We start from the raw sequence: 18,202 nt of genomic DNA, 5'->3' as shown, positions 1-18,202 counted from the left end.
AGATCAGTAGAAATTGCAAACAGTGAAGTTTTCATACAGAGATAAAATGAAATGTTTAGTGAAAATCATTGTCATTTCTGGAAATGGAGAGAACATAGGAGCACAGAGTCCACTGCCCTTTTTTCCAGGCTCACCACCCTCCCTCAGACAGTAGTTTTTAAAGGAAGAGTAAAGAGCTCTGCAAATGATATGTTGGTTTGAAGGAACATTATTCAACCTGCTGTGTAGAGGATTGGACTAAATGACCTCTAGGGGTCCCTTCCAACCTGAACTTTTCTATGATTCTATTTTAATGCTGACTGCACACATGGAAAATAAGGATTCTTCAGAAAGCATTTTTGCCAGGATCTCCTCTTGAGGCTGGTTTCTACGTCTTTGTTTAGCTTTGGTAACGCCTTTCATGGCCCTTTTGTAATTAGAACTCTTGTGTCATTGTCTAATACCCATATAGATCTGTGTTCTACTGAATACGAAGCCATGAGACATCCATGTATATAAATTCCAGTGCATCAAGTTGTGTTCCAGTGTTCAAGAACGTGTCCTATGTGAAATAACCTAAATCCACAGCTGCCTTTCCTACTTAAAGTGACTGATACCAAATTATTCTGCAAGAGCTTTGCTTTTCTGTCAGGTAAAATGGAGTGTGGGGTGTAAGTGCCTTTCCCATTAATTCATAGAGAACCCACTCAGCCTTCAGAAAGCCTACTGTAATAAAAGATCCTTATAGCCCACTTGGATGGTATAATATTTAAGAAATAGTAAATATTGGACCTTGAAACACAGGTATTTCTGCAGGAAACTTACAAACAAAGGGTTGCTCACAATTCTTGCTGCTATTTGATGTTCTATAGTAGCATCAAAGAGCTATTGAGACTCTGTAGTGTGCTTGGTAAAGCAGCACTGTGATTGTAGCAAAAGATTTATCTTCTGCTTTTGGTTATGGTCACATATTTCCATACACTACACTTCATTACCTATTTGGTGATTCTTAATTATTCAAATAGGAAATTACCAGCAGTTCTTGTAACTTTCATTTTATATAAATATGGTAAAACATTTATGTATTTGGTAATATTTAGGCAATAGTAATGAGGTGAGAACTTTGTTGCTTATATAAAAAAATGCAACTTTTCATCAAGTTTGGGAGACTTAGTCCATAGTTTTTGTGAATTGATGCTAGTTGAATTGATCTTACTAAAACTATATTGATTTGTACTAGCTAAAAGTTTAACCTGGGATTCTCTGTGTGTTTCAAAATAATTGTTTATGTGCATGTTCATTCATGCATAGCAGAATAACTATTAGTTTGAATTAGTTTGAATTAGTTTGAATTTTGAGGATTTACATTAAATGGCCACTATTTGTTTTATGACTGGGTACAAAATTGTGGCATCAGGAATTATAGAGTTGCATTTGGAAGGGACCTCTGGAGATTGCCTAGTTCAGCACCTTGCTTTAAAGCGAGCTCAGCTAAAGGAGGTTGTTGGAGGCTAGTTGAGTGTTGAATGTCCCGAGGGGTGGAGGCTCTGCAGCCTCTTTGGCAGCGTCACTGGGGAGCACAGACCTGGACACAGCATTCCACTTGTTTCTCATTACTGCTGGGTAGAGGGGGATGATCTTAAGGAGATCTGCAGGTATTTCAGCTGTTCTCACACACAGAACAATTCCTCCTTCTGATCTTCTTGGCTAGTCCTTCTTAAAACACCTCTATTCATCCATCACCTGATTGCTGCAGCCAGGTGTCTCCTGTCACTCAGTACCAGCTGCACAACTGACTTTTGACCCATGGGATCTATGCACTCCTCAGCTCCTTCTTTCTTACTGTCAGGGTTAAGGAGAGAGCCACCTGGGCCCATTTCTCTCTTCCTTTATTTTTAAAAAAATTTAATTTGCCTAATTTAATATAAATATTTAATAAATATCAATTTATAAGTATGATGCCAGCTTTTATTTCCATCTGCCAAGTAAGTAGCTGCTGTAAACATGCTATGAATATGTAAGCATGTTATAAATTCTCATGTAAAACAAACTTGTAGTTTGAGATCTATGCAGTAAAATAAAAGGGGGGTTTTTGTCATGCTTTTTAGAATTTTTTATAGTAGGACTTTGCTTCATAGAGAGATGGATTTTTTTTTTGTCAGGGAGGAACAGTTCAAGAAATAATTGTTCTCTCCTGAGCAAAACTTTCTAATGAATCTTTAATCAATTTCCTTGTTAGAGCAGCTTTATACATAGTGGATTCTAATGGAGGTAAACACTGCTTTTGAACAAGCATCCAAGAACTTCAGCTGAGAAGCAAAGTATTAGCATAAAAATCGCAGAGAAGAGTTATGTATGATGCACATAGTGCCCTACTCCTGTTTTAAAGAGCATTTTCTTTTCTATGTGGTTGTATGTGCACATGGTGGATGAACAAACCCATGGCTTGTCTCTCTGATTATGCAGTAGGAGGCGGCTCTGGTGTAGAGCTTGGCAGAGCAGTGATGCACCAACAAACTGATGTTTTCTTTGAGGTTAAAACAGATAGCATATTACCTATTTTTGGTTTTGATTTTTTTTTTTTTTTTAATTGCCTTCTGCCACTACTTTAGGTAGAGATGCTTGGATTTGGAAAGCTATGTCCTTGTTATAAGTCTGGAATTCATACATGTAGTAATGCTGTGGCCTGACTCTAGACTGTGATTGAAGGAGAGCTGCTTTTCTGTTGCCAGGTCCTGTATCACAGATATGTGGTCCTGATGGCTGGTCATAGTCTCCAGTATGTTCATAATTCAGGGGCATTGAGATCTCAAATTCTAAGGTACTCTTAGTAGGTGTAGTAGGGCCTTGTTAGAATTCTGCCATACACGAACCAAGCCAGGCTCTATTTCACTTTCTTTGAGTTGTGCTGAGTCCTTAGATGAGATGGGGAGTCAGGAAATACGGATGCTGTATGCCCATATAGCTGAGAAAGTGGAATAAAGATGGAGTTTGGAGAACTCCTTGAGAGAAAAGAGGTCAGTAGCTGCTTTAAAAGTAAATATAATTCTTTGGTTGCAAATGAAATGTTACAGGCAAGATAAATCTTTCTGTCATGATTGTATTTTGTTGCTTCTCTTTGTTCTCAACTGATTGCATTTTTCCCCCCTCATATTAACAGTGACATTTGATTGGAGACTTAGGAAAATATTCTTATCCTGTTAATCTTAGATTGTTTTATTCCTCAGTAATAATTTTGGAAGTTGCAGGCTTTCATTCTTTTGAATGAAAGTGTATGCTTGAAAGGAAAAAAGAATACCATTACAAGTGCATATGTAAATATATATATGTACATGCATAAAGGGGTACTTGGAATGGAAGCAGAAAAATGTGAAAGCATGTTATTTGTTTGCTTCTCTCTGTCTGTGACTACTGTCAAGAGACATTTCATTCCTGTGGTGGTGTTTCTTACAGCTGGAACCTTCTAGAAAACTTTGATTAACAAGGCACTAATAGAATTTTCCTTAAGCCACAGCATGTACTGAGTGAAGATATAAAAGATGTCAATCCTGTGTGCCCTCAGAGCACTTAGCACGGTTCCAAGGCAGAACTCATTTGTGCTGTCAACTTACTGGCTATTTTCTCTCTTACAGATAGGACTGCTTCCTTGTAACTAGTTGAGAAAGAGTGCATTTGGTAGCATTTGGAACTCTGCTGTAATCTTTTACTTTAAAGTGGCTTCACTTCTTTAAAGTCATGGTACTGTAGGGTTAAGAAATCTGATTTTGAGGTTCTCCAGTGCCAAGGAAATTTGGAGTGTGGGAACAAAAGGGGCCTTAGATTTGTTTCTGCATTAATTTCTTCTGGGTGGAAGAAGAAGAGATTGATGGGAGAAGAGATGGCATTTTCTTTAAAGATGCTGTTTCTCTTCTAAAACCTTGAGAAGTGGAATATATTCACTATCCTGGTTTTGACTGGAATAGAGTTAATTTTCTTCTTAGTAGCTGGAACAGTGCTGTGTTTTGGATATGAGAATAATGTTGATAACACCCTGATATTTTGGCTGTTGCTTAGTCATACTTATTCAAATAAAATGTTTTTTCAGTTTCCCATGCTCTGCCAATGAGAGCTGCACGAGAAGCCAGTAGGAAGCATGGCCAGGACAGCTGACCCAAAGGCCAGAGATCTTCCATACATATGACAACATGCCCAGTATACAAATTGGGAGAGTTTTCTGGAAGGGGCTGGCTGCTGCTTGGGAATTGGTCAGCAGGCAGTGAGCAACTGTATTGGGCATCACTTGCTTTTTCTTGGGTTTTATTCCTTTCTCTCTCTCCTTTTCATTACAGTTACTGTTGCTGTTGTGGTAATAATAATGGTGATTATAACAATAATGTTTTACCTCGTTTGAATTATTAGGGTGTTCTTGTCTCATCCCATGAGTTTTCCCCTTTTCTGATTCTCCTCCCCATTCTTTTGGAAAGATATGTGGGGAGCAAGTGGCTGTGTTGTATTTAGTTGCTGTCTGGGCTTAAACCATGAAAATTAACAGAGAAATGTTTAATTAAATAAAGATTTATCATTTAATTTTTTCATATTGAGTTTACTCTACACCCTGCCTTTATGATATCAAACTTTTCTTTAATATTACAATGTCACATGACAACCGGCTCCCATAATGGGAAGACTGCAAAGCTGCAAGATAAAATCTGTCAAGGAGTAAACTCATTATAAACCCTCATTACCAACATGTAAAAAAAACCAGAAAAAATGCATAAGATACTGCTTTTTTACTTTGTTATTTATGTTTTTGACAAAAATCTGAAAAAATTCCCATAAGGGATGAATGCCACATTGATACAGAGCCAAGGGAAAAGCTTTGCAGCAGAAATTGTTCATTGACTCTGTGACTGCAAGTGTGCAGAAAGAGAGCAGAGAGACTGCAAGAGCAAAAAGAATTAGATAACATTAATTTAAAAAACACAACAAAGCCACGGCACAGGATTGCTGTGTAAACAGCTTTAACTGTATATATTTATTTCCAGCGGCTCTGAAAACAAATGGAAGATTACTGGGAAAAGATTAACTGTAACAAATGCAAGGAAATGTTTGAAGTAGTTAGAAAAGCTTTTTATAGTAGAGCAGTTAAATCTAGTTAATTGTGTTTGATTTTTGTTTTCATAATTACTTCCATTGTTTCACAGAACTCCTGCTGAATGTCTGACATAGTCGAGTTCTCATGCCGTAATTAAAAGAAATAAATATATAGAAACTGAATACCAATGTGATTAGTGTTGTGTTACATACTTTAATATATGTGCTGCTCATACTGGTTAGCTGCTTCATGCTTAGCTGAGGAGATAATCCACAATTTAAAACAAAGAAACCACTCTGGCAAGTTAGTGTAGTTAATGGAAGTGCTTGACTATACGTGAAGGTAAGAAAGGTCATTCTGGTCCAGTGGGTAAGTCATGAGTAAGTCTTAGTAATGAGAACCCCAAATTATTTTAGTTCCCACTGTGACCCTGCACACTGGCATTGTCCAAGCCTTTTGGAGCATGGTTAGCAGCAGTCTGGGAGGAGTGAGCTGGCCCCTGGTCACAGCACAGTCTGTGGAGCTGCTTCTGTGCAGTAGGTTTTATAAACCCTAAACCGGTGTGTCCTAGAAGTGCAGAGCACCTGACACTGACAGCAAGGCATAACGCATATGATGTACATGCAGCTAGCTTTTGTTGGTAGTATTTACTGAATCATATTTCTAAAATATGATTATATGGTGTTCTTGGAGCACAATTAAAGAGGAAGGTAGAACAATATCTTGCAATGCATGCACTTTTTAGTACCTGTGGCACAAGCAGAAAATCTGATTGTGGCTGGAGGGGTGTAGCTGAGACTGTGTTTGAAACTGCAAACATAAATGCTCCCTTTCTCTCTGGGTCTAATTTTGGTCTCTCTTGCTTTGAGATAAACCCAATAAGGATTGATAATGTTGCAGCTGCTCTTTGTGGCTCAGATCTAAAAATGCTAACATTGGGCAACAGGAAAGGAGCAACCACTGGCTGTTTTTTCATCAGAATACCACACCTGGATGCTGTGGTTAAATTGGCTGGGTTATTCCTTCATCCTTTGTTTTACAGTTTCTGATATGTTTCATGCTGTGTGTTTCTGGGTACAGGTGTTTAGTTAGCATAGCTGTTGAGACTGAAAACTGTCAGGAGGAGCACTGCATGGCTTTGTGCAAATGAAGTGAACCATTTTACTGAAAAGATGAATGTGCCTAGCAATGTCACATCTGAAGTAGCTTCAGTTTTAGCTTGTACCATGAAACTGCTTTTGAGGAGCTTTGAGGCAGGTGACAGTCTGATTCAGTGGGACTGTGGCAGTCCTACTGAGGAGTGGTGGAGACTGTAGGAGAATTCTGAAAGGTATTTGCAGGCTCATATGGCAGAAATGTGCAACTGTGTTTTGTGCTCAGCCCTTGGTCCAGCCAGTGTCAAATCCCTTTCCTTCCGTGGTGGATGTCAATCTGGCACTGTTGAAAAGAAAATCAAGTCAAAAGAGCTGCAATGTCTTCTTTCAATTTATTTGACAGTGGTATATTAGGTAACATTGTTTCTGAGTAAAGCCAATAGTGAATACATGATTGAGTCCAAATCTCTTCCTGTAAGCCAAGGGTCTTCATTACCATTCATGGACCTTTTATGTAATCGCTTGTGTAAGGGTTGCACATGATGCATCATCTACTTTGAAAAAAAGTACTCAGCAGGGGCTGTAATTTTATACACTAAAAATGAATATTTAGGACCCAAGGGAAGCTATTCACAATTTTGGGAAGGTGGGGATATTGCAGAAGCATAATTTAAAGTGGCTATATGGCTCTTTTAAAGCACTGTTAAAAGATGTATCTTAACATTTCCTAGGGTGATCCATCACAAGCTGACTTGTCTGTTTAGGATTTTCCCAAATGTTTTTCTAGTTAGATAAAAGATACGCATGAATGTGCAAAATGATTTGGCTGTTTTGTCTGAAGGATGACAATTTGTAGAAAACTGAATTTGCCACATTTCTGTCTTTCCTTCGCAGCTGAACTGGTGTTGTGCCTTATACCTTTTTGATTTGTTAGAGTAATTTATGTTCATAGAGCAGAAAAGCTGGATTCCATCCTCCATATCAACCTGTTCAGAAACTTAACTTGCATGGATATTTAAAAGAATGTATAGGAAAAATCAAATTATTTCTTAAATATGCCACCCCAGGATGAATTAATCCACTAGCAGCACTGTAACTCAGAGTCTGTATGTCGTTGCCCTGGAAATTTGTATCAGCATACTTTTAACAGTTTGATTTCAGAAACTGTGGTGTTGACTCTTAATTTGTTACCTGTAAGTTTTACAGGTGTTATTGATAGGAGCAGTATCCAGCCAGTGCATGTTTCAGTGCAAGATGTGGCTATTTGCCAATAACTGTGCCTGGGAGTTTATATTTTCAGAGGTTTATTTTTCTTTGCACAGACTGATGTCAGTGGTGCATGCCAGTACATTTAAGGAAAAAAAGGAATTCCTACTTAAGTGATTCTGTGCATTTTATAATATACATGCTTATAAACACAGAAGCCTGGAAAATTATCAGTGTTTGTCAAGTAGGCATGTAGAGGACTCTCTTCAGAGTTGTACAAGCTATGTGCTATAAGGAAAAGAAATGAAATGTAATCATTATCCAAATACAGTGAGTAAAGACAAGAGCTTTCCACAATTTATCTACCAAATGTGTGTCTCCATCTCTAGCACAGAGTGACTCTAGTACCACCGTTGTAATATTAAGTCTGCCCACATATTTTGTGCAAAATCTCAGTGGTGAGGCATTCATTGCCTTGAAAAGCTGACACAATGGAATGCTTTTTGTGCTGGCTCTGGACAAATTATAGTACATTTTATCAGTTCCAAGGTCAGAGTACTATCATGGCTCTTAAACTGTAGTGTAGTAAAGTGGGCTCTATTGAATGTTCAAGGAACAGCTGTAAGTTTGCCTGATTATTGCAGCCAGGTATCTCCAGCACAAAAAAGAGACTTTTTGTCTGAACCTATTTCTCTTGTCTACATTCTCATTTTTGCTGTAATTTAATTTCAGAATTGATTTTTGCTGCAATATATATGGAGTTGTAGAGCTAAGACACTCTCATTGTTAACATGTCACTGTAGAAATGATACATTGCTTGTATCAGCTCGACTGCTGGTTGAAGCATAAGTCAAAGGGCACCGTTATTAAACACCTTGTACGACCAGAGTCTCTTTCTTTCCCTACCGTTCTTGTAGACTACTTCTATTCTTAGAATTGAAAAACCTAAGCCCTTTCACAGAAAACCTGAAGTAGATTTGCATGGACTGAATACTTCTCTTTCCTTTTCTAACTTGTCTGCTACTAGCCTTTCCTTCCCTTTCAAAAAAACATGCTATCATAATGAAACATAATTTTTATGCTCTGCATGACTGCACTGGTGTGGGAATATTTGTTTTCCTGTGAATAAAAATCATCATATATTTTTTTCTTGGCCACTCTGAAATGCAGAACAATTATTTCAAATTAGGATCAGATTTTTTTTTTTCCTAATAAAAACTGTTATTCAGTAGAATCAATTTTTCTCATGGCATACAGTCTAAAAGCTCCTGATATACCCTATGTATGAGTATTTCCTTGCCCATTTTGCACTTTCTCTTCTCCTCTTTTACACAGCAGCTCATCAGCTCTGGTTTTTGGTGTGCAAAGTGGGTAATTTCAGTAACATCTCTCTACCCCTAAACTTCAGCTTTCCTTTTTTTGGTTCACTCGCTTGAGTTCATGACCAATTGCAACGCATCGCTGATTCAGTATTGTGACTTCTGCTCTTTGAGAGCTGGTGAAGGAATGTGGGTGGCTGTCTCTTACCTGCCATGGGACCCCAGCACACATTGGCATCAAAGATCTCAGAGTTCCTGTAAAGTAAAATGAGGACAAATAAAAATAAATAAATAAAGCTGACATCTCTTGGTGAGGTGGAGCTTAGTGTGTATTTAGGTGATATGATGTGCTTTATTGACTTACTGTCTTAATTTGACTTCTAAAACTTGCTTTATTATTAAGTAGTTGTGGATAATTTTGAAATGGGTACCACCTTGCAATTGCAGCAGCCCTTTTTTAGCCCTGTTTTTTAAGTCTTTTGAAACACTGGCATAGTCTATAACTTTCTGTAGAGTGATAAGCTGTTGAAATATTTTTTCCTTTCCTTTTCAGGGAGTAATATGTGGGAGGCTGTGGACTATTTGCTTCCAACATAGGAACAGCCTTGGGTTGGGATTCTGCACTCCTGAGAGAATGCTGGGAATCTGCAGAGGGCGACGGAAATTCCTGGCTGCCTCTCTGACCATCCTTTTTGTCCCAGCAATTACGTGGATTTATCTGTTTGCTGGGAGTTTTGAAGGTAGGAGAGGAATAATGGCTGAGGGGAGGGTGGTGGGGTATTGGATGATTTGTAGCTGGGCAGACAAATGTAGATCAGTCATCACTGGTTTTATTCAAATAAATTTTGTTTGGCTTGCATATGAAATAGTTCCCAAAGTGCAGATTTCAACAAAAGGCCTTCCTTACCATGTTTTCGATACTGAGGATGCTCAGTTAATTACTGGCCACAATTACTTGGTTTTCCACTCATCTTTGAACTTTGAAAATGTGCAACAACTCCCCCCTGCCCAGTCTACTAATCTTTCTCTGTATTTTCTGATTTTTAAAAGTAGGTCTATCCTATGCCCTGTAATATTTTTAGCATCTCATTTCAGATATGCTGAACACAGAAAATCAATGCATATCTATATAAGGTTTCTTTACATAAAAGTAGTTTGGATTCACATCTACCTGACTGTCAGTGGATTGTTTTAGTTGGAATATCCTTCTGTCCCCTTCTTTTTTTCGATGGAAATCCTCCAGCTTATAGGTACATTGACTTACAGCTATGTAATGACCACTTTTTATAACGAGACAGGGAATAATCACTACTTTGTCTTTTAAATTACCTGTCTGGTGAAGTTTCTTTCCTGGCCTTAGAGACGTTCAACAGTAATACTTCAGTTAGGGGAGGATCAAGGATTCTGGCTCTCCTGCTCTTTCCTACTTTGTAGCTTTTTAAAATTTGTTTGTTTTGTTTATTGTGGAGGTGAAGCATTTTATATTGGACAACAGGTCTGTTATTTTGGCAAGAGTGAAAAAAAGTCGTTCAGCGTTTGTAGTTGCATTAGCATGAGGAAAGATGTTCCAACTTTGTAAAACTGTTCAGTCACAAGTTTACAGTCTGATAATTTTAAAAAGGCATTGTTTAAAATGTCAAGCTTCTTTCATGTATCCTTGGCTGACAAATCAGTGCCGTGTTTGGAAACAAAAGAGGTTTCCATGTTAAATCACAAGTAAGAGCATGTAAAGATTTTTTCTGTGTGTTGCATACGATTCTGAATTTGTTCTATTCCATGTACAAATATTTGATTATGCAAATTTATTCAAGTACTCAAAATTCTACCTTAATGTGCAGTAACTCCATGAGCTCATTCTAGAACAAAACACTTGTGGGATTCATGTTAAATTGGAAATACGAGGGTTGCTAGCTGCATACTTAAAAACAATGATCTGGCAGGCAGAGTAGTACTGATTTTGTTTGATTTTTAAAAGCTGAGCAAATGCAGGCCTCACTTTTTTGCTTTTAGAAGAATATTGTGCTGCTTTATTGTAATGACTATTTTAATTGTGTCCACAATTGATAATGCCACGGTGTTTTAAATTCCCCTGTGAGTAGAATCCTTTGTTTTTACAGAGAACTCAATACAAATCTTGAAATTTGGTGCTACGAGGTATTTGAAGTGACTTAAAGCTCTCACTGTGAATTAATCTTAAATGCAAGCTAGGGAACAAAGCCCATTACCTATTACAAAGCCTTGCACTGGAAAAGGACTGGAAATTATGTACAGTTAGTAACTATCGGTTCTTTTTTTTTTGTGTCTGTTTTCTTTTTTCTTAGTTTTGGATGGGGATTATTTTCTTGGTTAAAAAACTAAGATTGATTACTTATTTAGCCAAATAACAGCTCACATTTTCCTTAGTGTATAGATATTAAGATAAAAAGTTAATGCCATTTTGGTGTTCTACATGACTTCTTGGGGTTTTTTTCTCCACAGTGGTCCCCACAATTTACTCATGTTTGAGCTCTCTGTGAATGTTGTAGTGAGGTGGGGGTGGTTTTCTTCTCCCAAGTAACAAGCAGTAGAACAAGAGGAAATGGCCTCAAGTTGCACCACAGGAGGTTTAGATTGGATATTGGGAAAAATTTCTTAATGGAAAGGGTTGACAAACATTAGAACAGGCTACCCAGGAAAGTGTTTGGGTGACCACCCCTGGAGATGTTTAAAATATGTGTATATGTGGCACTTAGGAACATTTTAATATTCATGGGAAGTAGATTTTGAAATCATATTTGTGAATACTTGAATCAAAAAACTGATTCTGGGGGTTCAGTTTAGTGGTGGACATGGCAGTGCTGGGCTAATGGACAGACTCAATGGTCATGAAGGCCTTTTCCATCATAAACAATTGCATCATTCTGTGGTTGATTGTGGACTGAGTAGAAAATGCCTCACAACACCATTGTGGCTTGATTTGAAAGCATCACAAATGTAGAATCCTCTCTGCCTCCTGGCACTTGTTTCTTTTGTTAATCACAGGGCTAGAAATTTTCTTTTCAGTACATCTAGTTTTAGTTTTGAGTAAATGATTCTTGTTAGACTTTTCTCCACCAAATTAAAGAAATCATCAATACCTGGTATCGTCATAGGTTCATTTAATTATTCAGTGTGGGAGGGACCTCAAGAGTTCTCTAATTAAACTCTTGCTCAGATCAATGTGGATTTTGGAATCAGGCAACATTTTTTAGGCCTGTATTCAACAGTGTCTTGAAAACGTCCAAGGACAGAGAAGACATGGACTTGCAGACACACCATGAATGAGTGCCCCCTCTATTTGAGCCCAACATTCTGGATAGTTTTTCACACATCTAGTAGTCCACCCATATATAGGGTAAAATCCCAGCTTGGATACAGGAATACTGTGCTTAAATTTAAGGAAGATTGCACCAACTGGTCATATATTCATAGTCATTTCATCACAGCAGGCAGTCAGGTTGGTCAAGCATGATTTACCCTTGGTGAATCCAACTGCCATGCCAGGCCTGGGAATGTTTCTGTTTGGAGATACCTAAATACAGTAGTAAAATCACTGTGGGCTTTTATTCACTAAGTAAAAAAGATTGACCTAGCTGAGTTGCCATAGCAAAAAATTTTGTGGGGATTTTTTTGTTCTTCTGCATTTTTTTCTTATTTTGTATGTTTCAGGGCTCTAGACTCAAATCTCTGATATGAAATCTGTAGTGCTGTGTCTGCGTCATAAGTTCTTGATGTAATTAGAAATTACATTACTCATCCATGTGTTTATATCTAAGAACTTAAGTTATTCATTTGCCATAGCATGGGAGTGGGATCACATTAGAAACCCTTAAAAAACCTTGTTAGTCAGTCTGTAATGTAAAATATGCCTTGCTGCAGTCTGTTCCCATGTCCTGCTTTTTGAATAGTTTCAAATTCCTTAAGACAGTTTTGTTTTATTTTGGATTTTGTTCTCTTGTCAGAAAGTACATGGCAGCCTGCTACTTCACAGTTGTCACTCGACACTTGCAGTAAGACCCTTCCTTTAGGATATTCATTGGAGGTGGTGTTACCCAAGCTCTGACAGCAGTAGCTACTAAAAGCCTCATTAATCATGGATAAATGTCTATTAAGGTTATGAAGAAGAATATTAAAGATGATATTGAATATTCTGTGGCTTTTGTATATACCTGGTTACTGTTGTTTCTAATAATGCACAAGGACAGCATAATTTCAGTTATCTGTTACTTTGAATGAAAAAGCTAATTGTTCCAACATTCTTAGAATTTATTCAAAAGACAAAGTAATAGAGTAGGAAGGGTGGAGTGCATTTAAAACAGGGAAGAGAAAATAATCAAATAATACATGATGAATTTTCATTAGAAAGAAAATAGTAGTTTCGCTAACTAGTGGTAGCTCCATAAATAGTTTAATTTTCCAAGTCATATGAAGCAGTTTCTTCTCCCCCTTACCATGACGGTCATGTAAAATGGAGATTTGGAACTGTAATTTCACCATGCTTTCTGGATTACTGATTCCTCAAAAAAAAAAAAAAAAAAAAAAAAGAAAAGGAAAAGGAAAAAAAAGTTCACTGTGGCTGTGTGACCTCAGCAGATTTACAGTCACCTCTGTTTTGACAGGATGAAAATACACTTGTGTTACCATGTGTTACCAGTCCCTGTGTGGCAGGTCTGCTTGAGGCTGAAATCCTACAGGATGTGTGTAGGGCTCCTGTGTGGAATATATTTCCCAGGAAAGACAGAGCCAGTAATGTAACCTTAAGATGAAAAATTGAAAGTTGTGTGAGATCTGGTATGGACATCTGTAAAGGAATAGTTGACTTTGCTTTCTTTTAACTGCTTGGGTAGCATTTTAAAAAATAGAGCCTGCCTTCTTTCCTGGGACTTGCTTTCCTTGGTTGTCCTCTTTTCACTCCAGTGTTGGGCAACTATCATTCCCTAACAATTCATTTCAGTCAAAGTCATCTGTAGAGACATGATTGAAGCCAGAGTTGGGCAAACACCTCATAAAATACAATAAAATAAGTTGAAGGAAGGCTGCAAATATTCATCTTTGTATTTAAATGGATTCACTTTAATGCTGTTCACACTCTTTTTGTGTATGTTTCCATAAATATCCTAGTGAATATGTTAATTGAGAAGACTGTCTATGGGAACAATGAATATCCAGTTTTAATATTCATGAGAAGTAGATTTTGAAATCATATTTGTGAATACTTGAATCAAAAAACTGATTCTGGGGGTTCAGCTTTTTTCATTTAAGTGCCAAAAGTTTATCACGTGATCTGTGTGCATGATGAAAACTGCCCAAACTTTTAATCCTTGCATTAAGTGGCTCATAGAAAAAGGCAAACAAATAAGTAATTACTAAAATGTCTATCAGACACTTGCAACTGATGAACAAACATCAGAAAATAATTCCCTCACAGACAATGTAATCAAAAAGACACAAAACATACAATTGCTTTTTTTACTATGTTTCCTTCAGTTGGCCCGAATTTTATCTGTTACGTGTCTCAACAGAATTAAACATGAAAACTTAATCCAATGTCCATTTGAAACAGAAGCTTCCACCTTTGTATTGATCCTGTCTTTTTAATAAAGTTCTGGGAGGAGACGTCCTGAAAGGGTGCCTCTGCATGTAAGGGTGCTTCTGTGTGGAGTGCCTGAACAAGTGTACAGGAGGTAGATTTAGTGAATATTGGCTCTCCTTAGTCAAAAAACCACCCATTCCTTTCCATTCTGGAGTAAATAGTGCTGGCTGACTCCTCTCTGGTTACATTTATTCCAGGTGATAGAGAATTACCACTTAAGCACCTCTGTCTCTAGTGCAGTCTCTATACCTTCTTAAATATGTTTGGGGATCCTACCAGAGTGCCATCAATTATGATAGCAAGGACCTCAGGCTTATTAGAAGTTTTGCTGCTCCTGGAAAACTTGTCCTTCTATGAAACCCTGCTGATTTGGCTATACAGAATGCTGATAAAGGAGCAGAAGGTCCATGCTGTGAAAGCTGGAGAGCTCGTTCTCTGCTCATCATCTTTAACTGAGGAGTCAGTGATCCTATGTTTTTTTTTTTTACAGACTGGAGAAGCCTTATATGTCCATGACTAAGAAAATAAAATTAGGTGAATATGGAAAGAATTTGACTCCCCATTTTATAAATAAATAGCCTTCTTGTGAGCAGTGACAGGAAATTTGAAGTAGTTTCTGTACCATAACAAGAATGGCCTTGCACCAGGAGTGTAAGCCAAAATACACGATGGCCATGAGAAGCTTTTGGAGGTCAAATGGTGGAGTTAGTGAGGAACATGGACTTTTTTTTTTTCCTTCTCAACCTTTTTCTGATTAAACTTAGAATTCTGCAATACAATTTTATCCTTAGCTAGTAATGTCCGTTCCCACTGGAATGCTGAAGTTGAATGTTGAAGTCAATGCTGGGGTTTTTTCAGCTTGCCAGGAGTTCACATTCTTAAACCAGTACCCTGTCATCCCAGGAGAAACCTTGAATCTTGCAATGGCCACTTCTTCTGTCAGTGTGCTGTGCCAAGGGAAAGCAAGCCTGCATTTCTTTTTGGAATTGCAGTAGTCAGGGCACACGTTTTCTTTTGATGCTCATATTTTTAAGTACATGCTTTCAGCAAAGCAAAGTAAGCTGTGGGCTTACCTTCTTTGTTCTCTGTACAATCTCATGGTTGGATGGAATGTTTCTTTGCTTCTAAACACCAGTTTTCTCTTGGCTTTCTTTTCCTCAACAGCTCTTAATTTGTCATTTCTGGCCGAAACATTAAGGTCAGAATGAAAAGGAATTTTTTGAAAGGCGTGAGGGCCCAGCTTCTGTGGAACAGCAGCTAAATGAATATAATCTCAAGAGTTTTGTTTCATCTTGGTCTTTCTCCTTCTTTGAACAAACTTTTGGGAAAAATACCATCTATAAAAGTTGCATTACACAAAAGGGAGCAAATTTCTCCCAAGAAGGGACATCTGGATGCCCAAATTCTGTTAGGGCTGTGTGGAAGACTTAAAAGTAGGACTGCTATTTCCTGATCATTCCTTCTCTGTTTCAAAGATGGATAGTTACTCACTTCATCGTCAAAACATGTTTTTTAGTATAAAAACAGAAAAGCAAGGTGAGCTTAAATATCTGGCTAAAAATAAACTGAAAAACAAACCCCAAGAAGCAACACTTGGCTTTCTGAAAAAAAGTGTGCAATTTTAAGTACATCAGAACTCCTTTGTGTGCTGGAACTAATGTAGCCTGACTTGCTGTGATTGATACCATGCAGCTGATTGATGTTGAAGTTGCTTTTCCTACAATTTATATAATCTAGCTCCCATATGGATCTCTTGGTGTCTAAATAAATCCTGAGCTCCTGCTGCAGTGTATTTCTCAATGGTAAAATGTTTGGCATCTCTCATCTCTCTCTCTCTGTCTCTTTGTGTTCCTGGCAATTGTAGAAGCTTCATTACCTCTTGACTTCTTTCCCTCTAAAAAAGTAATTTGAAATTAATCAATGAGCTTTGGGGGCAAGCAGGTCAACAAATATATAAGCATAAGATAAAAAAAAATCTGAAAAAGAGATACTTTAAAAGATTGAAATGAAAATTTTCTTTTTGATTCTCAAAACAATTAATCTGGGCTGTTCAATTTTTCTGAATTTTTTGTATTTAAAATTTGTGGGATGTTTTTCAGATCAAGAAAAAGTTTGAAATAAAAATCTGTCTTGTTAGACAGCAAATAGTATCTGAAGTGCCTTTCAGTACTTTTGAAACTCATATTTTGAATATTTTTTTAAGTGTATATAATACTAGGAGGAGGAGGAGTCTGGTTAAAAAAAAATTCAAATAATTACTTCATACATTGTGTATAGTCATACTTATGTTCTGCAGATTATGCTCTGGAATGATTTAAAAGCAACTAAGTGGGAAGGTTGATACCCTGATTTTGGGTGGATTTGTTTTAGGTATGATTAGCGTAACAATACCAGTATCTTCAACGCATTTATTTAAACCTTCTGTACCCTTTTCAAATGTTTTTCAGACATTTGAATTGACAGCCATTGAACTGTTCAGCTGATTAATTTTTTCCTTCCCTTAGAGTTTTACTTCTCTTGTGTTGCTTTGCAATTCTTGTTTCTAGACTTGAAAGAGACTTTTTAAAAATCTATCTAGATATCCTTGGACTACTGAGTGACATGCACAACTGCATTCAAAAACATAGCCTGACAGCAGTCATCGTGGTTCACTCAGCTTTGTGCATACCAACAGAAAGAGGAAAAGTTGGTGACCTGAAGACTGATACATTTTTAGCCTGAGATTCTCTTCCAGTTTAACCCTGTTCAAGCTATTTGAGCCATCCTGTGATAATAATTCTTTCTAACCTGTGGTATGACTGAAATTCTCTATAATTCTGGGAAATGGTCAAAGTCCAGGATGTAAACATCAATAAACATCAAGGTTTTAAACCTTTTTTTATTTTTAATTTTATGATTCTTTGTCTTTCAAATTGCTGAATGTCAGAGTTTGCAGAGATGAGGAATTGGGGTGGAGAGCTGAAAGTAGTGAAGTTAAAATTGCAAAAAGAAAATTATAGAATCATCACATTTTCCTAAATTAAATTCACAATACAAAGGAGACTGTGCTTGTTTGGTATATATTTACTTTAAAAAATAATTATAGACCCAGTTAAAATATTTTACTGTATAAATGAAGTGTTTCACTATGAGATACTTTTACCAATGAACTTGTAGTAATGTCTGTACCTATTATAGAGAAGAGGTGTGTGGTTTGTTCTTTGCATAGTGCTTCCCAAACTTCTGAAATGCCCAGTGAAATCACCACCACCAATAAAAGCTTTTAAACACCTGGAGCAGCTTACAAGCTCTAAGTTAGTAACACACCAGGGTCCTGATTAGAAAACCAGAAATGTGTATATAGAGAATGAACTGAAAGTGTGGTTCTAGCGCAGTCAGCCCTGCTTGTGTTGGCTGTTGTTGAGCAAGCACAGGCCCTGTCAGGGGTGGAGATGCCTGGACCACCATGAGCAGCAGGGGAAGCCTGGGCAGCTTGTGGACTCTTATCTGGCCACTGAAGCCTGGGCCCCTACGTCTTCCTAGTGATTATTGTTCTTCCTAAGAAGTCTAAACCCAGTGCAGTTATAGCTGAATGTTGGTGCTGCACTAGGATCTTCATTTGGCTCATAGACACAGGATTGGGGTTGTCATAATGTAGTTTAAAATTAAAGAATGTTGCATACCATTTCTGTAATATATAGATTATTTCTGGAGCTGAAATAAAGCCATAGCTAATAGGATGGTATTATTCTCCTATGTTGAAAAGCACTTGGGGGAATTGCTGGAATAAAGAAGTGTGAAAGTTATCAGTTTCTTATATGATTTTTTTCGCCCCTTGATTTAAGTAGGGTGAAAAAAAAATACCCCGAAATTGTTGTGTTTCTCCCCAACATTTTGTTTCCCTACAATTTTTTCTCCTTTGTCCTTCACCTTTCCTTAT

General features: G+C 37.4%; 1 protein-coding gene across 4 annotated transcripts in view; it reads left to right on the top strand.

The window, feature by feature from the left end:
• The window catches only part of LARGE1 (LARGE xylosyl- and glucuronyltransferase 1), a 284,069-nt gene that overhangs the window by 72,217 nt on the left and 193,650 nt on the right, over positions 1–18,202 (top strand). For all 4 annotated transcript variants that reach the window (XM_063154402.1, XM_063154401.1, XM_063154400.1 and 1 more), the window contains one exon: positions 9,226–9,412. In XM_063154402.1, the coding sequence (XP_063010472.1) occupies positions 9,307–9,412 (106 nt within the window). In that variant the 5' untranslated portion in view covers positions 9,226–9,306. The remainder of the gene's footprint in view (positions 1–9,225; positions 9,413–18,202) is intronic.

This window comes from Melospiza melodia, chromosome 4 (assembly GCF_035770615.1).
Source record: "Melospiza melodia melodia isolate bMelMel2 chromosome 4, bMelMel2.pri, whole genome shotgun sequence".
Classification (NCBI taxonomy): Eukaryota; Metazoa; Chordata; class Aves; order Passeriformes; family Passerellidae; genus Melospiza; species Melospiza melodia.
Note: the sequence above shows the minus strand (reverse complement) of the source record. Positions and strands in the feature narration are given on the sequence as shown.